Source organism: Thunnus thynnus, chromosome 1, assembly GCF_963924715.1.
Source record: "Thunnus thynnus chromosome 1, fThuThy2.1, whole genome shotgun sequence".
NCBI lineage: Eukaryota > Metazoa > Chordata > Actinopteri > Scombriformes > Scombridae > Thunnus > Thunnus thynnus.
This window is the reverse complement of record NC_089517.1, coordinates 3,437,577-3,463,510: the sequence shown is the minus strand read 5'-3', so window position 1 is coordinate 3,463,510 and position 25,934 is coordinate 3,437,577. Positions and strand designations below refer to the sequence as shown.

Here is a 25,934-nt window from a genome sequence, read left to right as displayed (position 1 = left end):
TTTCCTGCAGCTTTTGTGCCTGTTTTGTCATGTGCAGATGTGACGCATTTGGTCCTAAACATGTGTTGTATTTATCAGTCAGTCATACCAGACTGAAACTGCTGTTTGCAAGTCATTTGTGTGAGTGTTTGCAGTGTGTGCATCTCTCCTTATTGTATATGCATTTCAGGGAAGATTGTGTAAATAATAGGAGACATTTTGGCAGAGGTTGTTTATGTATTCTGCTGGATTTAAGGTCATGTAATATGCGACTGTCAGTTATGTGGGGAAAATTCTGGCCTCTGAAGGCCAGTGCAAACACAACACAAATATTTAATTAAACATAGACTTGTATATCTAAAAAGCAACTGTTACAAACAAAAATTAAGTAATTAGGCTTTTATTAATGAACACAATATAATTAATAGTTTTTTGTTCATTAAACTTGAATTTGAAATCAATCATCAAGAAACTGTAAAATCACTACATGCTGCAGCTCCACCTGCTTCACTCTGAACTGATGCTGCTCCGTATTTCTCTCTCTCTCCACCTGTTGCAGTGACTTATGTTTATTTTTTGCGACTTTCATTTGTCTCATCACTTCATTTCCTTTTTGTTTCCCAGTGTTGCAAGCCATGCCTGCCTCCTTTAAGAAGGTGGCTTTGTGGGTAATGTGTGTGTGTGTAACGCAGTAGTGTAAACACCGTCAATCGGAAGTATGTGTGTGTCCAGCCGCAGCCACAGAGAATAGGTGTACGTCGGTAGAGGAGAAATAAGTTACCACTGTTAGTGAAGCAAGAGTCAAATGCATCACAGAGAGGCTATGTATTAAGTCTGCTGCAACGCTGGAATAAAGTGCCCCGTTCTCCACCGCAGAGTTGGTCCAGACTCTTTGTAAAGCTTGTTACCAGCTGCGAGTTAGGCTAAGCTAAGTGAGCTAGTGTCAGACCAGTGGCCGCCCAACTACGGTCCGGGGCTGTGAAACTGGATAGGTAACACCATGAACATGTTTATTTCATCCCAATTTATTAATAATTAGATTATGATAAAGATTATAATATCATAATTAAGATTTAATAATTGATCAAGAAAATGGCAAGTAAACTGAAAATAATTTGTTTCTTTTATTACACAAGCTGAATGTTTCTCCGCACAATATACAAACAGTGAAACCTTTTTGTAAGTGTTTTAGGTCCAGACGGCATTTCGGCCAATGAGTATCACCTCTTATGCTCCCCACATGGACTGTTTACGGAAAACTAGGAACATAAATGGCAACCAGAAAGCTATCAAATGAGATATCAAGTCTTGTCCCTTTCCTTCAGATTCTGCATTCGTATGCTGATATCTGTTTATAGAGATTAAGAGTTTGCTTACCTGGTTGCTGCTTGTGAAGAAAGGCATGGCCAAATTCCTGAGCAATGATCTGGAATGAGTAGAGAATAAATGCTCTATAACTGAACACAGTCTGCTTTATGTAAATTCAGGTTGTATCAAAGACAACTAACTGTGCTCTCCACCTGTGGTGTGAGGAACCTCTGTATCCTACAGGAGAGGAAAGGTTCTTCCAGTATGCTGCTGACTGAGGGCCTCTCTGTGGGGTCATGTTTCAACAGATGTTCCAGGAGAGAACGCAGTTCTTGGGAGTAGTGATCAGACACACGAGGGTAGAGGCCACGGACGATCTTCACCTCTAGGTGCATGCTATTGTCAGAATTAAACTGAGAGGAAACACATTTAGTACACAGTTATAACCACTGCAGAAAAAATGAAGAAAGGAAAGACGACCCATTCTTGTTTGTCAACCATTAGACATACAGAGAAGAGATCTAAATCAGTATGTGAGCATTATAATGCTGTTTAAGATACATTAAATCCTCATGAGTTCGTAAACAGCTCACACACAGAATACTTACTGCACGCTTAAGAGTGCACATTTCATACAGGACACAGCCGAGGGCCCAAATATCACTGCAGAGGAGAGAAAGTCAGAGGAGAGAACAAACAAATAGATAAACTGGGATCAGTTCTGAGGGTACATTTACATTTATTCAATAACAGTGGCTTCCAAACATATCAGACTTTATCAGTTATTCAGCAATAAAGTCCTAGACTTATTTTAATTTTTGTCCCTGAGTGTCTGCTTAATTTACTTCATTCAGTTAACTAAATCAGGATCAGGTTACATTCATACTTAAAATAGTTTAAGAGGAAATCAATACTACAGTAGCTTCCTGTTGTAGATATAAACAAGCAGGTTCACTCAGTAAAGAGGAGACATGATACCTTCACATCTCCCAGAAACCTTCACCTAATCCTGCATGACTCACAGTCAGTTCAGTGGGGAGAGAACTTGTCTGCTGGATTACTATTAAATGATAATTTACACAACAAATGAGACAAACACAACATAGAGCATCAAGTTAGTACCTTTTGTTGTTGTATGGTTTGTTTTTCCAGATCTCTGGTGAAAGGTAAAGTGGTGTTCCTATGAATGTTGTTGCCAGTTCTTTAGAGCTGGAAATAAGAATAGAATAGAAAGCAGACTGTATTATGCTTTACTATTTCCATTTTAATCTTGGCTTTATAGAGATCTACAGATTCATTCAGATGACATTTTACAAACCTGTTCAGCACCCTTGAAACTCCAAAGTCCCCGAGCTGTACAGTCTCATCTTTTGTCAAAAATATGTTCTATGCAGACATCATGAAAAGACATGTAATGTCATTATCATGAGTTTATACGATACAAATAAAAATGCATCATCACTGAGGCAAGATCATGTGGTGCATGAAGCAATACCTGTGGTTTAATGTCCCTGTGGAGGATTTTTCTATCATGGATGTGCTTTAGTGCCAGACAAATCTGCACAAACCAGTCCAGGATCTAAGAGAGGCAGAGGAACGTAAAGATACACTTAAGAGTATCAACTTGCACTATATACATCATTTGTAATTATAATGACAGAAAAAGCCAAAAAAATATTATAAAAACATTAAAAAGAGTCTAAATACATGTTAAAGAAGAGTACAGTGAAGTGGAATAGTGAGTGTTATATGATGAATTCTATCCCCATGTTGCACAGTTTCACCCTAAAGATTAATAGTGTAGGAGAACCAGTTGATCTTTGTTTTTCTTGCAACCCCCAAGAGAGCCCAAAGAAGGTCTGGGCTCAATCAACAATAACCCCTGTTGGGCTTCAAACCATGAGGTCACACAGAGATAGCCTACATGTACCCGCTGAGGCCTGACCATGAGGTGCTTTTTTCCTTTGTTCTCCCTGAGACAAAGGAACAGCACAAAAAACGCTGCTCACAGACAATGGGAGTCTATTGCAAACTCCATTTCTAGTGATGCTTTGCAAATTTCACACCTTGACAGGAAACATGCAACATACAGTCTCTCATTGGCAGAGACGCTCCTGCATAGCGGAGTCATGACATCACCGCCCCTTTAAAGTCAGAGAACGTCCTGAAAAATACGCAATCCATGTTGAACTGAACTTGGGGGAACTCCTGTCCCCCCTGTGAGTCAGCTTGACTAACGGAGGCAACACCGTGCACGTGTTTTCCCCTCACCAAAGTCTTTCCCCTCGCAGGACGAGACGAGACTTCGCCTGTGTTCACCCAAACACCATCCCTGGATCCCAGAGAGACCGCAGCTGCAACCAGCGCTCTCAATTTCCCTCCAGAAGAAAGAAACGGAGATCCTTCAGGATGACGCGGAACTTCTCTGCCCTGCTCTTTTTCCACTGAGTCGACTGCTGTTTTCCTCTGCCACGCCGCCGAGGACCAGCTTGCTGTGAGATTTGCAACACCGCAAGGACAGGCACTGTCTGCATCCGAGCCGAGGACAGAGCCGGACAGAACCGGACAGAAAGACGGACTTCACACACACCCTGCTCGCTTCATGAAGTGACCAAGTAAGAGGCTTAAGTCTGGGCAGAGACAGTGTTAGTGTGTGTTAGTTTCAGCATCAGTGTTGTTGTTTAGCTTTTAGCTTTTTAGCTTTATTGCCATTGATTGTTGTGTGGATTGACGGATCTCTTGATTTCATAATTTATAATTATCTATGATAATTATGAATTATTATACTAATAACCAAATGCACTCCTACCCGTCCCAACACCCCTAACCTCAACAGACATAGATGTATATTCAACTTCGTCTGGAAGTGCCCTCAGGTAAACTGAGAACCCTTCCTTCACATTAAAGTGTCAGTTTTGACTCCTCACAGAACCATCTCCTCACCCCAAACTCTCTATAAACTGTGTGGGACAATCCCAAGTGGAATTTATGACACCAATGCTGCTACATGCTTTATCAACCCCAGTTTCAGAGGATACCAGATTAAAGGACCTTCCCTTGGACAAATACAGAGAGACTGTTTATCATAGTGAAACCTCATCGATTTGTTTGATGAGTTTGGACAACTCTATCTACATTTTATGTTTTCTTTTCACCTTCTGAATATTGAAGTAAGACCTAAATATAGACCATATATTATATGATGTTTTCTTATTGTGATATATTAAATTATCATTATACTCTACATAACTTAGTAGGAATATCATACGTATGAAGGGTTACTTTGATAAGCAAAGAATTAACACTAATAGTTGTAATGTATGTTAGCTAGTAAGAAGAATAAGTTTGTTAAATAACTATAGTATGTTTTAATTAAGCTGCACTGATGATTGTTAACTGTGTAAGGCCCTGTTAATGGTTGTATGGCCAAAGAAGATTGGCCATACAACCATCATTTTAACCAAATCAAAGGATCTAACTCAGGTGTTGTGACAGTGGTTATATCATAGAGGTGTGTCTCTGAACATTTGAGTAAAGTATCGTGCATATGCAATTCATATTTAAATGTGGATGTCCATGGTGAGATGTTTAGTTGAAATTTAATCAACTCAGAGAAGATCACGTGTTTTCTCTTAGACAAAGGATTTTCTGTTTTGAGCGGGAGAACATCTATCTCCACCCACATACGCCCATTTTAGCGCCAGCCAAATAGAAACAGTGTACTTGCTACACTCATTCTGCTTTTTCCTTTTCAGCTCCAAGGAGACGCACATCGCATCCCGAAGACTTCCGCCATTTTAATTTCCTCCGTACTTTACTTTTGTATCACGTGATCTTCTAAGTTAACTTTCTCTTTTTCTTTAAGCTATGTGCAGTATTGTTACTTCAATAAGTAATAATTCGAGTTATTTAGTAAGAAAGTCAGACGGTCAGAGACTTCAATTAAAACGACCTGCTCTCTATGGATCAAGACCTCTTCAAGAATGTGTATCAGAAACAACCACTAAGACCAGCCTTTATCCTTCTTTGACATCACTGTTCCTTAAAGGCTCCTGCAATGCTCACGAGAAGAAACTCCGCTGGGAAACCCGCAGCAGAACAGCTGATTTTCTGACCTGACGATATGGACAACAGCTGAGCCCGCTGAGACATTTGAGAACAACACTACGCAAAGTAGGCTGAACAACGTTACTCCATCTACCTCATGATTAAGAGTTGCTGTCGTTTAAATTGAACTCTCTGGTTAATTCTTTGGAGAAGTTGGTCAGTTAAATTACCTCTACCTTAGTTAATTCTCTGTTAATTACGCTATTGTAAACAGTTCACCATCACTCATTCATAACTTCTAACATGCCATTTTGAACATTTATCCTGGTTGATTTTTTTTTATCTGTTTGCATTGACATTTCATTTATTCACTGTTCATCAGTTAGTTCAATAAATATATCTTTATTAGCATGTTGTTGTCTGTGACTTCAATCTGAGCAGAGAATTAGATCACTGTATTGTAACACACTACATCAGACGTGAGACTGATAAAGTTATTTCTGTGTTTCTTCCCGACACAGTTAATTAGACTAATAATGGGAAGTGGTGCCACTTTTCAAAGGAGGATTTTGTGTTAACAAAGGTGATGTTCCTACAACAGGTTTATCCTAAACATTCATGATTGTCTTGAAGAGTCAGTAGCTTACTTGATCTTCTGAGAAAAGTTCTCCTTTCTGAGATTTGATCTTCTCTAAGAGGTCTCCACCCTCACAGTAGTCCATCACAATACACAGACAGTCCTTCACTAAAAAGATTTTTATACAGCATAAGGAACATGCATGAAAACACGTGTATGCATCAGGATATTATTGCAGTAGATGATCTCTGTGATTCTTTGAGGTTACAGTTAAGATCTTGGATCATTTATACCTTCAAAAGACTCTTTATACTGGACAATGTTGGGATGACTCATCTTGGCGAGGACTTCAACTTCTTTTTGAGCTTTCTGCCTCTCTTCAGGTGACATCTGTCAAAGTGAGAGGGACAGATAATGTGAAAGAGCAACGTAGTAAAGAGGAGCTCAAATGAACACTGACACTGTGGAACATTATGCAAAGGGTTCTTACTCTAGATATGCCAATCTCCTTGATGACATATTGGTGTCCATCCTCTTTGGATTTGACAAGGATGGCCATTCCAAATCCACCTTTCCCAATTCTCTTCACCTTTTTGTACTTCTCCATGTTAGTGGAATGACTGCCACCTCATGCTGGTTCTGCAGAGATGAAGGAGCATATTGTAAAGCTATGCTTGAGCTGATCAGGCTTTGATAACAAGAACTTAGGAGACTGTAAAAATGTAATTTAATACACTGCTGTTAACTCCAATCATTTGGACTGTGTATCATCCTGTAACCTATCTTTGGGTTGGCTAGAGTCACCAATGTCACAAAGATGGTTCACTTTAAACTGGCATAGATAACCACAGTCATGTTAGCACATGAAAAAGCAAGGAAAACGTTGTTTCCTTCACAACTAACTTTATTTGTCACAACAGCAGCACCATAGCGTGACAGTTTTTACAACACTTTCTGTCTAACTGGGCACTCACACCAAGAGATTCATGAGCAGCAGCAGGCACTCTGGTCAGTTGTCTCCAGGGGGCAGGTCGTTCAAGCAGCTCTGCGGACATCAGTTTGGTTGTGACCAATATAAAGTTTGTAGTAGAGCTGTTCAGCAGACCGGCCATGAATTTGACAAGGATAATAAAATATACAATTTTTCATGTTTCAGTTGTGTATTATTTAGTAAGAAAAATGTGACTAGTCTATATTTCTGTCATTTAAAAAATAAAAATGCCATTTTATGTTAAAAATCACATTATTGGCCAAGTAGCCTATGGAATAAAGCATTATAGGCTAGTTATGGAATACATCTAGAACAATAATTGTACAAGTAGCCTACTATTAATGCAGTAGTAACAGATGTTTGCTAGGATGTTTAGTACAGCCGTTGCTGCAGGAAAAAAATCAAATCCCAATCTGCAATTGGTTGCTGCTTCAGCGGTGTCACTGCTAATTTGCATAAAGTTAAAGCTCTGCTCAACTTCAACTCGTCACTCTTGGTGCTGGCATCATGCTGCTCACTGCTGCCAAGGCCTCTGCCAGCTTTTGTTGAAAATTAATGACTGCCGGTTGCTTTTGTCACTTATGAATCTTGGGTGTGAGTGCATGGTGAGAGGGAGGGGGGAAGGCCATCACAGAATTACTAAATAGATCAGCTGCAGCAGTAGCACTGGCTGTGACATACTGCTCATGGAGGCAATTAAGGTTCCTGAAATAGCAAAATAAAATGATTTATTGATACAGGACTATTGTAGCCTGAATGGGGGATAAGCCAAAACATTGAAAACATGATGAACGGTAATTTGAGCTGAGTTCACTCACGGGAGCAAACAAGAGAGAATGGTGGGCGAGCGAGCTAGAGAGAGAATGAGAGAGAGGGACAAGAAAACTAAGTGAGTAAATAAGAGAAATATAACATAATTTGCTGATAGTTTCACAGTAGTTTTGTTTTCAAAGAAGAAACAAAGAAACATCAAACACATCAGATTATTCACTGCAGAGACAGATACTCCAGAGTTTTAGGTCTCCTACTTCTGCAGGTCTCCTTCTTCATTCATTACATGCAAGTCCAACATTAGTCACACACTTAAGACTGTATAAAAGAAGTTGACATGGACACCATGACGTTGCCCATTGGTTTGCATTAGAGCTGGTTTTCTAGCCCAGAGTTGCTGCTTATGGTGAGAGCATTTTAACGGTGTATATGAGCACATTTTACTAGTATGTATGAAAGCTTTTCAATAGTTAATATAAACTGTTTTCACAATACTATATGGGAGCATTTCAACTGTGTTCATGTGCACACTTTAGTAGTATGAGTGAAAGCTTTTCAGTAGTTTTAATGAGAGAGTTTCAGTCTTGTATGTAATGTACATTTATGTATGTGTGTGTGGTTTTCAGTATAGTATGTGAATGAGTGTGGTTTCATATATGTATGTGACAGGAAAAGTACATGTTTATCCACGGTAATTCTGAATAATGTTCCTAACGACCACTCATACCTCACAGCTTGAAAATGTCTGGTGTAAACTAGTGTAAACTTTGATTTACTGTTCCTTTTTATTCAGAATTCAAACTTTTGTTTGAATGTGGGGAAAAGTTAAATATTTGAACTGTATTCATATCAAAAATTCAGCTTAATATTGCTACTTAGTAAATTTATTTATATAGCACCTATTTTAACATTGGCACACAAAGAAAAGAGGACAAGAAAACCATAAAAGACATATTCAAGAACACATAGAGACATCACACACAAATGAACACAGAAAGTATACAGGCAGCAAATGTAGTGAGGCTAAAAACAGGAGTGATGTGAGATCTGCAGTCCGTCCAAGTTAACAGCCTAGAATAGAAAGCTGCATTTTGTACAAGCTGAAGACATGACAGGGCAAGTGAAAAGGGAATTGCAGTAATTGAGGCGGGAAAAAACTAAGTCAGAAACCGACAATAATGGTCTCATTTCTGCAATGTTCCTGAGTTGAAAAAAAACCAGGATTGAGACAATTTATTGACATGGTGTTCAAATTTCAATTTGCGGTCAAATATAATGCCACTATTACTGCTGTTAGTTTTGACATATGGGGCAAGTGGGCCAATACGCTGAATGATGCCTTTAGCAGTATTTTCAGGGCCAAAAATGAGAAGCTCAGTTTTGTCCGAATTCAGTTGAAGAAAGTTGACAGACATCCAGTCCTTTATTTCAGCTAAACGGTCGTGGAGAGTTTCTGGTTTTACTGAAAAATATAGCTGAGTGTCGTCCGCATAGCAATGGTAGGATACACAACCAAAGTGACTCATTATCTGGCCCAAGGGAAGCATATACAAAGAGAAGGGAATAGGACCGAGGATTGACCCCTGGGGCACCCCATATAGCAGAGGAGTGAATGAGGACACATAGTTACCCATGAAGACAGAAAAACTTCTATTTGACAGATTTGACATGAACCATTCTAGAGCTTTCCCTGAGATACCAACACATGTATTTAGTCGATTAATGAGGATGGAGTGATCAATGGTATCAAAAGCAGTGCTCAACTCAAGAAAGATCAAGATGGAGAGTTCCCCCTTATCAGCCTGCACAAGGATGTCATTCATGACTCGTAACAGAGCAGTTTCAGTACTGTGGTTTTGACGAAAATCAGATTGAAATTTATCAAAGATATTATTCCCTTCAACAACTTGAGGAAGCTGCTAAGCAACAAGTTTTTGCAGTATTTTGGAAATTAAAGGTAATTTTGAGATTGGTCTGAAATTGTTTAAAACAGCTGGATCAAGGCCAGGTTTTTTTAGAAGGGACTGGACACTGGCTGTCTTAAACTGATCAGGGACATAAGCAGAGGTGAGGGACATGTTTATAATAGTGAGTACAGCAGGGCCAATGACAGGAAGGACCTCTGAGAAGAGTTTGTCGGGTAAGATATCAAGATTGCAGGAAGACAGGCGCAGATGAGAAATTGTCTATGGGGTTTTGCATGGTAATGGGAGCAAAATGAGTTGATACATTTAAAACACTAGTAGGTGGATCAAAAGCGGTGGATGGGAGCACAATGTTGGATCTAATTCTATTGATCTTGTTGACAAAAAATTATAAATGCAATTCAGTCTTCAGTTGAGGTGGTAGAGATAGTGACGAGAGTGGGTTGTACAAGCCAATTGATTGTGCTAAACAGAGCTCGGGGATTGTGTTTATTAGCAATAATTAAATCTGAGAAATAAGCCGTTCTTGCATCCTTGATTTTTTGATTGAGCAAAGTTAAAAGTTCTTTCATGTATAGAAAGTGAACACTGAGTTTTTAACATAGAAAATATGACTTTGCTGGAAGAAAACAGCATAGCAGAAATGATAACATTGCAAACAACACAACCTTACAGAAGACACTCAATTGCAGAAAATATGACATTACTGAACATGTAACGTTGCACCAAACAAAACCTTTGTGTTTTCTGGAATTGTTGTATTGTCTGCAATGTTAAGTCTTTTGTGATCTTTTGTTGTGCTTTCTGTTTTTATAAGTGTCTTGTTTACTAGACACTTATAAAACAGACATTTCTAATGTTGTGCATTGCTCCTCAGAGTTTACACTAATTTGTATAGAAAATCAGCTGCAATGGCCCGATGCAGTTTAATGGAAAATTATTATTCCTCAGAAAACCATTCTGTCTGTCTGCCTTTCTTTCTTTTTTATTCTCTACCCTGTGTTTTTATCACTGAGCCTGACTCATCTTGCTACACAACACAAGAGCAACAGACTCTGATCAACAACCTAAATTAACTTTCCTGCTAAAATCTCCTCTTATCTAGCTTACAAACATGAACACACGTCTTGTCCTGCAGCTTAGCTTGTTGAATGAGCCACCAAACAAACATTTACCGCAGAAAAGTGTGTTAATTAGCAGTTTATTACATTACATCAACATGAATTTAATTACATTATGTAATTTTGCATAGAACTGCCATATTTTGATATTAATTTCTGAAAAAATGATTTGTATTAAATACACAGTGTTGACTGAAGCTACATCACACAGACCTAGTATGCAGTGTAACAGCCCTCTGACTTTGCCATGACCCTCAGGTTTGTGTCTTGTGTGCTGTGTGTGTGTTTTATCTCTCTTCAGGTCCAAGTAGGCAGAGACTATATTAATGCAACTGGGTGCTGCTGGTACCTCTCCATCCAGAATGCATTCAGGATCAGTCATCCTCATTCCTTTCCCTCTCACCTCATCACTGGCTCTCCCCCTGCACCACATCTTTTCTTTTCTTTTGTTTCACTTCTCTTTAGTTTACACCACACAACATTACACATTCACACATCCACTCACCAACACCACTGATATACTGACTTACTATTTCATACATTTGATTAATATATTTTGATGCAGTTTCTAAAACATACATGTAAAAGATCAATTTTTCAGTACAAACGTGTGTTTCCCTTCATTTGTCATGGCCTAAGAGCCGGGTCATGACAGCAGGAGAAACTGAATGTAATCCTCTTGTCTTTAAAGGGTTAAAACAATATCTCATCCATATCTCATCTCATTTTATTCATGCAAATACAATGCAGGACAATGGAGTTTTGTATGTGGTGCTCACAGGTGCATCACTAGTTTCCCAGAAATGGTGTCCACAGACCTCACTGTCACTGATGATATGCAAACTGTTAACTTTGAGGTCTGTGTGTGTGTGTGTGTGTGTTGGTGAGAGAAAGAGAGAGGGAGAGAGAGCATGAGAGCAGCAGCACAACAAAGGGTCAAAAGTACCTTAAATGTAGGTAATGTGAGTGGGAGCGTACCTGTTGACGCTCATCTATCTGGGTCCGTTATTGTCGTCTTTTCTCTTCATTCCCCCGCACAGTAAAACCTAGAGACACAATATCATCTCTTATGTTCGATAGAACCAGATTTATTCAAAAATATAAATACTTAGCAAGCTATTAGTCAGTCACAACTACACATATTCTCTCATTAACTGGATACATTCATGTGCAGCTTCAAATTATATTTCAAAAACTTTATGCAACATTTCAAGTCCAACACAGAAGAGTTAAATGGTTCCAGCATACTAAGGTTCACTGTAACTTACCTGACATCAGGCTGCAGGAGACTCTCAGACTGTCTGCATCTGCTTCTGTATTTATACTTGATATAGAAATCGAAAGCATTTTATACACATGACCAACTGGTTTCTGTTGACCATTTCTTATCTTGATTTGCTTTTGTAATCAGTAAATTCCAGACTGGGATGTACTCAACTCTTTCAACCATATCGATTTGATGATAGAATTCTAAATTATTATTGTTTTCTGGCACGTCATTGACGATACATTCAGATTTTATTTGTTTATGAAGGTAAAATCAGTTTGTCTAAAAAATAAGGTTAAGATTAACAAAATATGGGGGTGAGTACGTTTTTAAAACACCAAAGAGCCATATATTATCATCTAAACACAATAACTGTCATCAGCAATGTAAGTTATGTTAAGGGGTTAGTCTATCCCACTATATACCTGTGGAAAAATTCACAAGCAGTTTTGCTGTAAACAATTAATTTATCAGAAATCGCTGAAACATTTCTTCTTCACTTCCTTGTAGTTGACCAGAATCCTTCTCAGTGTACAGACAGATTGACTGATATGAAATATTTTTACATGCTGTTGAAAATCACCACCCATACACTGGAATGTAAAGGGAGATAACAGTGTTTTGGATGTTTTTGTGACAAGCAGGTTTGTCTGGTTTTATGTTTCAGACTCAACAGTGTAGTGAGTCACGCAAGACGCCTGTATGAGCCACATTACACATTAAAAACGGTTCATGTCTGTGGCTTAAATCTCATCATCTCATTCCTCAAGGTAACTAATGACCTCCTTTTAGCAGCTGACAGGGGGCAAAGCGCAAATTTAATTCTTTTAGATCTAAGTGCAGCTTTTGACACAGTAGACCACACTATTTTAGTTGACCGTCTTAAGACCTGGGTGGGCATCAAGGACACTGCACTTGATTGGTTTTATTCTTACATTTAGAAAGAACCTTCTCGGTCACCAATTTTATTTTCCATCTACATTCTTCCACTTGGCCAAATCATTCAACACCACATTTCTTTTCATTGCTATGCAGACGACACACAGATATACCTTCCCCTGAGACCCGGTGACCCAAGAAGCCTAGCTGCTGCTGTAGACCGTCTCAGCGATGTCAACTGTTGGATGGCACAAAATTTCCTTCAACTCAACAACTCAAAAACAGAAATTATACTGTTCAGTCCCCCCTAATCCAAAAAACCCCATCAGTCTCGGTCCCCTATCCACCAACATGAAGCCCACTGCCAGAAATCTCGGAGTACTGTTCGATTCAGATTTAAGTTTCAAACCACATATTAAAAAACTTGTCCAGTCCTGCTTCCTCCAAATCAGAACCATTTCCAGAATTAAGCCAATGCTCCACCATTCCGACCTTGAAAAAATCATCCACGCTTTCATTTTCTCTAGACTAGATTACTGCAACTCCCTCCTTTGCGGTATAACACAAAAATCCCTGTTCTGTCTCCAACTAGTTCAGAACGCAGCAGCTCGGCTTCTTACTGGTTTTAACAGACAACATCACATCACCCCGATTCTGGCTTACCTCCATTGGCTCCCTGTTCGTTTTAGAATTGATTTTAAGATTTTACTGATCACTTTTAAAGCACGTCTGGGTCTGAAGCTCCAAGCTACATAACAGATATGTTGACCTTGTACGGGCCAGCCCTTAGATCCTCAGGTGGGGCCTTTCTGGCCAGTCCAAAGTCGAGGCTTAAATCCAAAGGTGACCGTGCTTTTGCCCCTCGACTTTGGAACGGCCTGCCTGAGGAGATAAGCCTCGCAGAATCAGTAACTTCTTTTAAATCACTTCTTAAAACCCATTTCTACGGACTTGCTTTTATGTAATGTTATCTTTCGATCATCTTTGTATTGTCTTTTAATCTTTTTATCATCTCTCTATTGTTTTTCTTTGTCTTCTGCTGCCGTCTTCTTGAGGTCAGACCTGTTATTGTTTTCTGTGTCATGTCTTTGCTTTGCATCGTACTGCTTTTGCCTTGTCTGTCAAAGCACTTTGTAAACTCTGTTTTTAAAGTTGCTATATAAATAAAAATATTATCAGTCACTTTTCTGAACACTGATGGCACTTGGGATGAGGCTCTTCTTAAATACATGTTTAGTTGCCAGACGGACTCTATAGAGCTCAAAGGCTCAAACTGGCTGAATAGGATAGTAGCTCTCTGCCAGTATATTCCTTGCTTTCTTCCTTGTCCTTTCCTTTAAGAGTTGAATCAAGGACTTTTGGGGTTTAACAACTATTCTGCTGGCCCTAAGAACAATCCCGGATATTCTGAGAACTACAACTGAAGTGACCGTACCAGCCCAACACCCTCAAGAAAAATTTTGTACACTAGTGTGGTAATGCTTGTTGATATTCAGACAGATACAGACACTGATTAACATTCAGGCCAGAGGCTGCCGACCTGTCAGTCTGGGTCGACTCGCCTCAGTTCAGCAGGACTTTGTCCTGATTATCACTTAAGTATCACTTTTCGGGGACTTTCTTCTTTTCCTCCACTACATCCCAGAGGTTCTTGCTCACATTATTACACTGCGTTTATTGAAGGGCCGGAGTTATTTAGCAGGTCCCTTTAATGTAAATCATTCATTTTAGGGTGAAGACTTGGTTTAAAGTTAAGGTAAGTTTAGGGTTATTTTAAGATTATTGTCAGGCATGTGGTGGTTAGGATTAAGGTTAGGATATATCTCCAGAAAATGAATGTAAGTCAATGTAATGTCCTCTGAAGTGATGGAAAGTGTGTGTGTGTGTGTGTGTGTGTGTGTGTGTGTGTGTGTGTGTGTGTGCGTGCGTGTGTGTGTGTGTGTGTGAACACATATCTCAGCGGAGCTCGTTTTGCTTGTCCTTGAATCACAGCAACAAAAAAAAGACAAGCGCACACACCCACACACACACACACAAAGACAGAAAGAAATGAGGAGAGATGACAGCCTTCCTGCTCCCCAGCAGCAGATGTCACTGTGTTTAACATGAATGTTGTTCTGCAGTGGAACCACTGGATGGCAGCGTCTGACATGCAAAATGTGCAGCAATGAAATGAACTTTACATCAAAGTTTCCTCTCAGGTTTAGCTGTTAATTTGTCTTGCTCACATTCAAACTCCAACTGAGAATCAAATCCAGTGGAGTTAGTAAGTTAAAATAGGTGTGGGTATTATTCGAATATTTCAACTATTATAGTGAACATTACACCTCAAACAAAAAGAGTAAGTAATAGACACATTTTCTTTTGGCTAATTTATTGGTTGGCTTTTGATTTTAAATGAAAAGCTACTTTTAAACATTACTTATGTTACATGAGTGGAATTCATATTTGCAGCTGGTGTTTTTAAAATCTTTTTAAGTCAGATGATGATGAATTGGTTTTATTTTTAAAATATAGGGAAGTTTCCCTTATGACATCTGTACATTTAGCATAAGTGGTGCTCAAAAAACTGCAGCATTTATTTCTGTCTGTGTTGCATGTGTCCCACTGCATGGACTCATTTATGGTGGTGCTACTAAAAATATCAGTTGCCAGTTTATTACATCCACCTGGGTAAAATAAAAAAATTGCTAATTTGCTCCTCTGATGAAGGTTATAATGTTGAGTTTTTGTTGAAACTGTTTAGAGAGGTGATGATTCGTCTTTATGGTCATGTTGAGACTGCATTAGTGCTGATGTTGACTTGTATTGTCTATAGAGGGGTTTCTACATTTTTGTCTATTTCATTGTTCTAAATGGAGAAGAAAAAATATTTGAAACAGAAAAACTCAACATTATAACAGTAATAAAGGTGGATTTATTACAGGACTGTTGAATTAGCTGAATTAGTTTTAGCAGGTGTGTAAATTGTAGACAGCAGTATTTTTCTCACCTGAAAGAGTGAACAAGTTAACAGGATGTATAGTTAAAAAGTCAAAGAGAAGATTCCATGTTTTCATTGGAGATATGGAGGCATAATGACTGCATGTGCAATACAGCACAATATATGCAACATGCAGCACTGTTAAAGACACTGTATAAAACAATGTGATGAGACAGGACTGACTGGAGAGACTCTGACATGCAGAGTCATGTTATATAATATTTGAAAATTTATTTTTTAAGCACACAAGTTGTTTGTACTTACAGCTTGTTGCAAATAGCTTATTGGTAAATATTTGTTTATTTTAGAGCTGCAACTAATGCATTGTTTCATTATTGATTAATCTGTTGATTATTTTCTTCATTAATCATTTAGTTGTTTTGTCCATAAAATGTTAGAAAATGGTGAAAAATGTTGAAAAAAGTCCAAGTTGACGCCCACAAATGTCTTCTTTCGTCTTATCCAACAGTCCACGATGGAGATGATGGAGTTTCTTCTTCCTCAACTTTTTTTTCAAATAACACATTAAAAACATTGTTTAGTTATTGTTGTAGCATTAATGTTACATCACCTGAAAAGCCAGAGAGCTGGCTGAAGGCAGCTCAGGAAGGTCTGCGTGTCAGAACCAGAGGAACTAATTACATTCCAGAGACTTCCTACAACTTATTTCAACAGTTCTGTTTTAATCAGACGACAAATTCAACACACACGTCAAGTCAACAATAAGTCAAGTTTATATTAATTTATTTCCATCTATGTGTTTTTTATATTTATTGTTACAAAATGTATTTTGATCAGACTTGGCTGTGAGGGTCGGTGAGTGATTCAGATTCAGATTCAGATCAACTTTATTATCCCACACGGAGAAATTCATTTGGTCCAGTGCTCCAGACATAAAAGCACCAAAGAATCCACAAAAAACTATAGATACCCAATAAGACCTCAACATAATCATAATAAAACACATCTGATCACACTGAGACACAATAAAATCAAATAAAAACAGTCAATCCAAAATCATTAAAATCACATTTGATATAAAAGTGTAAGTAATATGATAATGTTGGTGGGTCAGTGCTGCTCAGACACATTACTGTCTACACACCTGGTTGAGATTGAACAAGTTAGTCAATAAGTGACAGAGACTGACAGGCAGAGAGGTGAAGGAGTCACTTAAACTGTCCGTCAGATTATTTGTCATGTTTTCATCTTGTTGGATCAAACACAGACAGGAGTTATTAATATATGAATAAGACTGTGCAGTTTCTGATTTCAGACACTCTTAATTTTCCATTTAGAAAGCTGCAATAGAGTGTAGACTCCACACAAGGTGGACTTGACTCTTGTGCCCTCAAGTGGTAGAAGACTGAACTTATCACTACTTCACTACTTCTCTCTTGTTCTCAATATTTGCTCTTTGAACTGTGATTCAGTGTTTCACTGTGTATTCATACAACAGATAGACTTGAATCCTCTTAAGATTTCATGAAGAAGTTACTCCAGTGCCAAATTAACAGCATATACTGGTGTCTAGTGGTTCTATTTGATAAAGGACCAGTTCACCCAAAACTGCAGAAAAACATTTTGTGAGTAACCTCTTGTGATATGTGTAGTCATGGAGATAGTTTTGGTTTTATTTGTCCAGTGTTTGAGATGTCTGTCACCACACCAGTTCAATGGAGTTTCATTTGTGGTTCTCACAGCGCTGAAAAGTTACATTATATTAAAATCAGCAGCAGTGTGTTTTCTAGAAAGTGCGACTGTTACTATGGATAATCCACAGAAAATACTGTAAAAAGATGTCAGATTAGTTTAGTAGAAAGTCTTTCCACTCAGGATTGTTGAGAATGTGTCCTGTGGATTGTCCGGAGTAAGTGGGGACATTGTTTTTAGAAAGACGTGATACTGTTGAAGTCTTTTAAATGTCACTTTTTAATGCACCTCCATTGTATTGGGATGGTGGCAGAAAACTCAGAGACAGATATCTCAAAAACTGTGAAGATAAAACCAAAAATAGAGAATAATCCTCCAAATACCTGTAAACCACTCTGTGAATCATATTTTATAACATTGGGTCATAATTTTATACAATTTGAATCTAAACATGTTCTGAGTCTGTAGTGTTGATTAATAATTGATAACTGCTGTTGATAGACACTGTTGTCCCATAATGCAATGCACAATGGAAATAAAGGAACTACTGACAGCTGGTAAAGAGTGACACCATTGTTGTCAGTAGTGCAGCGGCTTTGATTACAACTTTAAAAACATAAAACTAAAGTAATACATTTGTAGAAGAAAACTTTATACCCAATATTTGTGAACTTATCAATTTTGAAATTGTCAATATTGATCTAAAGTTGTTGTTTGGTGTCAAATGTTTGATATTCTACATGTGATGGCTTTATGCATTAATTTGATTATTACAAAAGATATTTTGTCACATGAGCTTTGTACATACAGTATATTATCACTATCACTTATCCTTATACACATAACTATACTGTATGTCAACCTGTAAAAAAGAAGAAAAAAACACTGATAAAGCAAAACTTGTTTGTATCTTGGTTAATTCATTGTGTCAGAAGTTGAACATGATCAACAGAGCAGAAGATGCCACATTATTCCCACAGTTGGCTTGTTTAGACAATATTTAAACATGAGCTAAAAGGTCAGTTACAACAACATAAAGACTCTTATTCACTGACTTTTATCAAACACACATCAAAAGATCAAATGTTTTGCATGTTCCTATTAGAAATAAACTAAAAATATTAAAGAATAGTGATGACATGTTAGAAAACATCTGTTTCACATGGCCTTTGTTCTCCATCATCATCATCAACAGCATCATCATCATCATCATCATCATCATCATCATCAACAACAACATCAACAACAGCATCAGCATCATTATATTTAGCTCATGTCATGTACATAGTTGTGTTACAAAGTGACTGAGGGAGAAAATGTTCTACTCATTAAAAAGTAAAATGCAAAAACCAAAAAATATGTTTTTAAAAGATAACTTGACTTGTTCAACACATAATATCTCAGAAAAAGTTAAACATCAACAACACATGAAAGGACCTCTCAGTATTTGTACATGAATCACAAAGTAATTTGCATCAAATGCAAACATTTCAACTAATGACAAATTATTTATTTTACTCTCCGAGAAAACATTAATAACTATTTTCATTGTAGCATGTTATGTTTTGAAAGAAATGTTAAAGAATAAAACTATAAAAAAATATTAAAAGTAGTAAAATGTGTTACAAAACAGCATCTCATTATATGACCTTTGAACTACATACTGCAGGCCTTCATCATCATCATCATCATCATCATCACATTTTTATTTAAAATAACAAAATAAACAAGAAAAAATATGGTAAATATTTAAAAGTCTGAGTAATTGTTTCTGTGCTTTCTGTCTCTTTGTTTCATGTTCAGCTTCAGAAAGGCACCAAAAGTCAGTTGTATCAATATTTGTTATTGATTGACTGGTAGTAACCATTAGAAAGCCAACTGCAAACACTGAATGAACCATGCTGACATCTTCATCATCATCGTCATCATTATCTTGCACACTGGTTACTATTGACATAGTCATATATCAATATGAACAAAGAAAAGAATAACAGTAATAATAATAATAATAAAAACTTGAAAAAATGAAAAACAAAACATTTGTAATGATCACAAACCAAAAAATAAAGATAAAAACATAACAAAACATTATTTCTTTTTTTTTTTTTTTACAGGATCTTTGTTGTACATCATTTTCTTTGTCATTTTCATTGTCAACATCATTATCATGAACACCAGTCATTAATCATGAGAGAAGAAAACAAAATGTCTGTAATCCTCAAAAATTAAAAACACAAAACAAAAAAGTAAAATAAGCAGTACTGAAAAAGTTGATAACTATAACTATTTCTAGCTTTTCAACTTCTCAGCAACTTGTTCAACTCATCATTTGTCATTCATCATGTTCACCAGACCAAAGGATGCCACAGTATTCACTGTCAGCAGCTGCTTTAGTCTGTTTGAAAGTCATTTACATTAAAAACAAAACAATATACATTAAAACAGTATTGATATATTTTGAATTTAACTGATTGAATTTGACTGATCTGATCTGCTCTGCTGAAAGCTCTCATGTGTTTAGTCCTCGTGTCCTTTTGCTCCTCTCCAGTGTTCATTTTTGTTAGAAAAAAACTTGCATGTTTAAAATGTGGTTTTGTTTAAAGACATTTGTACGTTGTTCACTTTATGGTGAAGGCATCTTTTAACCCCTTCAGTGCTTGTTCCTTTGTGATTCTCCTCCAGGCCTCTGGAACATCAGCTGGCTTGGCCTCGTATTCTTGAGCAAATCTGTCATTGTATTTTACCAGTACAAACTTCCAGTAGTCAGATGCCTCTATGCTGGGATCTGGAGGAATGTGCCAGTCTGGATAGTACTTGGTGTAGTCTTTGTAAGGATGAGGCTCCCATTTAGTACCTGTGTTTCTGAATCTACGTTCACTTTGCACAGCAGTTGTACACAGTGTTGCAACTAGCTTCTGAGTGTCTACATTTCTGTATCCACCAAGACCTTGTGATCGATGAACAGCTGCATGATGCTGTTTGTGATCTTTGCCTCCAGCCTCACAGGGAACTTCACAAAATGGACATTGTTTTCCACAACCAAACACTCGCTTGAAAAGCTCCTCCTGTGGTTTGATTGGAAGTTTGTTCAGAGTCTCAGTGACGTTTTCAGACTTTGAGAATTCCTCCTGAAGCTGTTCTTTCAAGTCTTTTATTGACATTTTGAGGCTGTTGATAAATGGATGACATGTGCTTTGAATTTGAAACAAGGTGGTTTTTTCATCCTCCTCTGAAATTGAGATGTCTTTAATCAAATACTCCCGCATGTTGCTGATGAGCTCTGTGATGCTTTCATTGTTGTCTGGCAGTTGAACACCATCTGGTCCTTTTGTGGCCTGCTCTAAGGCTGCTGTGATTTTGTCAACTATCACCTTCAGATTCTTTTGTTTCAGTTTGCACAAAGTTTTGTTCTTTGACATTTGTTGCTGGATTTGCTGAAATATCCAATCCTTAACATATATTTCATAGTTACAAATGTACTTGACAAAACTGTCAAAGTCGTCCTTTTGCAGCAACTCCTCCTGAATGTTGTACTGGAAAAAGGAGCGGGAACTGAACTCTGCTGAATGACAACTTGTCAAAATTTCATCCACAATGTTTATTCCCAGAGATCTGTTGATGTACTCTTCCACAGCAGGTTTGATACAACATCTGACAAAATGCTTTGCTTTGCGCTCACAATCATCTCTCTGTTTGTATAAATCAAGAAAATCTAAGAAGTACTGAGTCTTGTACTTCTGCAGCTGAATTTTAGGATCTTTATCTGACAAGAATTTTTGGTGCATTTTGAGGAATTCCCTTGAGGCAATGCCACACATGTGAAGTTTCAGGTCAAACACAAACTGCATATTTGTTTTGTGATGCTTATAGCTATGTTTAAGGTATTCATCTATTTTTTCAAGAAGCTCCCTTGTAAAAGAGTCCTGGTAATCTGTGTTTGTCTTTGCTTTATCAAACACAAACCGTGTGCAAGACTCAATGACGCTGTCAGCAAACTTCTGCAGATCTCCTGGTCCCCAAAGCAGATATCCAACCTTCTTCACCCAGGAGTCAGTATGTTCACGTCTGGTTTTAAATGGATCCTTCCCAATCTCCTTTAAGTCTTTAATGTTCTGCAATTCCTCATTTACATTCTGATTTGAGAAATTTCCTCTCAACTGTTTCAGGACACATGCTGCGATATTTCGCTCTTTCAGGCCAGACACATTTTTAGTGGCTTCAGTCCACATCTTTTCAAACTTCTGTGTCAGATGTTCATCAGACAGTTTATCAGAGTTTTTACAGGCACTCAGGAGCTTCATGACCTCGTCTTCAACCCCACCTCTATATTTTTTCTGAATGTCTTGAACTTTTTTTGAACTTATTTTCGGCTCAAGTGCACAATCCAATTTATTGTTCACTGAATGTTTGATTTCCTTTGCGAGACTACTGACGCTGTTGAAAAAGTCAGTTTTGTATTTTTCTATCAGATTTACATTCTGGTCTTTCTTTTTGTAGTAGTTTGTAAGTTTCTCCTTCATTTTTCTTTCTTCAGTTGCTATTTTTTCTGACATCTGTGATTTTTTTGAATCAACCAATTTGCTCCAAATTTGAATATCAGCTTCATTGTCAGAATTTAAGATTTCCATCTCTGCATCTGTTTGCCAGGAGAGGATTTTTTTTCTGAACTGCCATTCCCATTGACTGAACTCTTTGCAAAGGTTGTCGTAGGCCTGAGCCACAAGAGTGTTTCTGAAACTAAAGATGAAGTTCTCATATTTCACTGCTTTCCAGAGACTTCTCATCCATTCTAGAAACTCTGGGATCTGTGAGACTTTAATGCTTCGGTCTGTTTTCACTGTTGCCAAAAGATTTTTCTTGAAATCTGCTACAGCTTCACTGTAACCTGTGTTCACTGCTGCCATCGGAGGGGTTCCATGCCAGATTCCTGGGATGTTCCAGTGGTTTTTGTCCAAGTCATAGTCCAGCACATCTGTGAATGCTGTAATAGAAGGCTTCTTTTCCATTTCAGCTGCGTTTTGTGTCATTTCATTGAGCTGGTCCAAGAGATGTTTTCTTTCTGTTATGGTCTTTGCATGAGCTGAAACTCCAGAAACATTTTGATGCACAAAATGACAAACTGGCTTTTTACCAATATGTCTCATTCTCAAGAAGGCATGAACTGCAATTTGCAGGATGTCTTTCATTTCTGTTGAGTTCTCCATTGCGAGGTTGATAATGGTGACATCACTTAAACCAATCACAAAGGTTGCCAGCTGGTTGTCATGCACATAACTTTCATCTAGTTCTGCCAAATCAGGAGATTTTAGACCCTCTGTGTCAATGAGAACTATAAATTCATAATTCAACTCATGTTTCATATCCTCTCCAACTTTGAGGAAAAGCATATAAGCTCCTCTTGTGCATCTGCCACTGCTGACAGGAAACTGCACACCAAACATGGTGTTGAGGAGTGTTGACTTCCCTGTACTTTGAACACCCAGCACAGTCAGTACTAACAGTCTGCTCTTCCCTCCAACCTTCTTGTGAAGCTCTGTCAGCACATCTGTCACCCATCTCTCTGGGATGTTGGAAGCATCTCCATCCAAGAGCTCTAAAGGATATCCATCCAACAGCATTTCAGCAGCCAAACCAGGGAGACGAGATATTTCATCAGCAGTGTTTCTTGAGCCAAAAATTGAGAACTCATAGATGAGTCCCATCTCTCTCATGTAATGCTCTACTCCTAAAGAGCTCTCCATCAAAGCCTGATCTAACGCTGCAATGAGTTTGATGTCTTTCTTCTTGCATTGCTCTTTGAATTTGTTGCGCAGCTCAGACAGTTTCCTCCGTGAATGTGTGTTAAACTTGAGTTTCATCCACTTAAGAAAAAAATCTCTTTCTTCTTTGTCACTTGTGGATAAAGTGTTAATGAAACTCTTCATTCCTTTGGACAGTTTTTGTTTGCTTTGTTCTTCCCTAATCTTTTGTTTTTCTTCCTGTAGCTGGCATTTATTCTGTTCAAGTTCTGAGTTGCCAGATTTCAATCTACACTCCTCCTTCTCTAACTGCGATAATCTTTTCCACTTATCTCCCTGCAAAGGAAGTTGTTCTTTCTTGTAGTCTGGTATACTTCGTCCCTCAATGTCAACCACGATCTCCTCAACTGCTTTCTTCTGTTTGTAACTTCTGTTTTCATCCAAAGACAGACCAAGTTCAACAGCTATTTCATGCATATTTACAATGATAACTGTGTTTGTCAGTGATTCCTTGATGGACTCACAAAGTTTCTCTGAAAACTCTGCAACATTTACCTTTGGGTCTTTGATTTTCACACTGCTTTTTGGTAGCTCTAACTCTTTCAGTGTTGTCTGGACAGACATCATGTCCTCTCTAGAGTTGTCCTTGCGATTAACAACCAAGAAGAGTTTGGATTTCACATCTTGAAGAGAAGTCAGAATCTTGTGCTCATTTTCTTCAACTTTGTCCAGGAACACAAAGGTAGCAGTTGACACTTGATAAAGAAAATTGAATTGTGTGAGTGACTCACAAATGTCTCCTCTCAAATTGGCAAAGGCAACTGGTCCTGGAAATATGTCAAGATCTTTTTTGCCACAGGGAAGGTACCAGCAAACCTCGACCAAACCATTGGCAATTTCTCTTTTAAGTGTTCCTCCTTTCATATCTCTGTGTATGAAGATGTTGTGATTCTGTTGACCACGACTGAGAACATGATTCAACATCTGTGACTTGGACAAACTACAGTTTTTCAGCCTCACAAAGGTAAAGAATGGTATATTTGCTTGGACAATGTTGTTTTCAACAAACCCTCTTGATTCAGACAAATCATGTGGACACCACTCTTTGATGATGTCTCTCAGAGCCCACAGCATCAGGGAACACTGACTGTTATCACCATGAGGCAACAGCAGTGGGACAGAAAACTGGCACATTGTCATCTTGAGGGCCATTTCCTGTTGCAAGAAGCTGTCAGCACAAAGAAAGAGTGTAACTATGAGGTCGAGAGGGTTAACCTTGTTGTCTGCAGAGTCATCTGCAGTGAACAGGCCAAAGTCAAACAGATCATTGTTTTTTTCCTCCTTCTTATTGTCAGCATCATTGTTTGATAATTGTGTACAGTTTCTGCATTCTGCATTGATTTGAAAGAGTTTCCTGAGAAAGCACCATGGTATTTTCTCCAGTGATTCAACAGTTTCATCATAAATGCTGTTTTTGTTGATTTCCAAGAGAGATCGAAGAGTGAGCTTGTTGGGATAAAATTTCTTCAGTCCAAGTTTGGAGAGAAAGTTGAAAAAGACTACGAATGAGAAAAAAAAATCACTTTAAAAATGAACAACATACAAATCAGCAACCCTTTATAACTATATGTTTGACTCTGTGTGTGTGTGTGTGTGTGTGTGTGTGTGTGTCACTACCGCAATGTAAAAGATTTTGTTGACATTTTCCCAAAAAATATTTTCTGTTTTTAGCATTATAGGTCTCAGAGTATTCTGGTGGTGGTGTTAGTCTGTGATCTGTATTTTTTAATTAATTGATATTTTTAATTAAATTGTCAGGTCTTGTTGGTAGAACTGTAGCAAAATAAGGTCAAAAGATTGACAAAGTCTTGTTGGTGACTTTTTATAGTGACTAAAACTGACTGTTGACACAGGACCAAAATACAGAATGACTGTAAATATTCTCCCTGAGACTTTGTCAGTCTGAAATAATGTAAACTGTTTTCATTGGAATTACCTCTCAGTGGTCAACTTCCAACCCGATATAATTACACACTTGAAACCTTCTTTGTTCCCTCTGGACAACACATCCACTATGTTTTATTGTGTGTGTGTATGTGAGTGACTGATAGCACAGTGAGAGGACATGCGCTCTAATGAGAGCACATTTTTTCCATACAGCAGCAAATATTTCTGAATTTTACAGTTAACTATTCAGCTGTAGAAACCAACTTATTCAGACCTCTAGACATAACTTAGTGTCAGTTTCAGTTTGAGTTGGATTTTATATTTAATTACTTTGAATAAGAGGATACATGGCTACATATAATTATCTCTGTAATGGTTAAGTGTATACTACATGACAGAGAACTCAGTTCTCTCCAGGAGAGATCTAGCAGGGGAAATCAGGTTTCTCTTGCCTAGCTCTGATTATGGAAACCAGGTTTCCCAGATTTCTGTGAAAATCAGATTGTAACCTGGTTACGTTAGTGTATGTCATATTACAAAATATTACAGTCTAAATAAGCAGTCTTCTTTTTTTATTTTACGTGTTTGAAGAGTTTTGTCTGATGTAATGTATTCATGCACAGTTTATTGCATTTCATCAATGTCTATTCAATTATTTTATGGATTTTACATAAAATTACCATATTGTGATATTAATATTGTGATAAAATATTCAAATTAAAAGTATCAGTAAGTGTCAGGGAAAACT

At 37.8% G+C, this 25,934-nt stretch overlaps 1 protein-coding gene across 5 annotated transcripts in view; it reads right to left on the bottom strand.

Moving 5' to 3' along the window:
* The window catches only part of LOC137186146 (interferon-induced very large GTPase 1-like), a 130,700-nt gene that overhangs the window by 6,716 nt on the left and 98,050 nt on the right, over positions 1–25,934 (bottom strand). For 2 of the 5 annotated variants that reach the window (XM_067594870.1, XM_067594953.1), the window contains 8 exons: positions 6,205–6,301; positions 5,982–6,079; positions 2,783–2,866; positions 2,606–2,673; positions 2,410–2,496; positions 1,896–1,950; positions 1,488–1,700; positions 1,357–1,405 (listed from right to left, as the gene is read on the bottom strand). In XM_067594870.1, the coding sequence (XP_067450971.1) occupies positions 1,357–1,405; positions 1,488–1,700; positions 1,896–1,950; positions 2,410–2,496; positions 2,606–2,673; positions 2,783–2,866; positions 5,982–6,079; positions 6,205–6,301 (751 nt within the window). Of the gene's footprint in view, positions 1–1,356; positions 1,406–1,487; positions 1,701–1,895; positions 1,951–2,409; positions 2,497–2,605; positions 2,674–2,782; positions 2,867–5,981; positions 6,080–6,204; positions 6,302–18,445; positions 24,799–25,934 lie in introns of those variants that run through there. The other 3 variants (XM_067595127.1, XR_010929007.1, XM_067595043.1) reach the window with 3 other exon arrangements.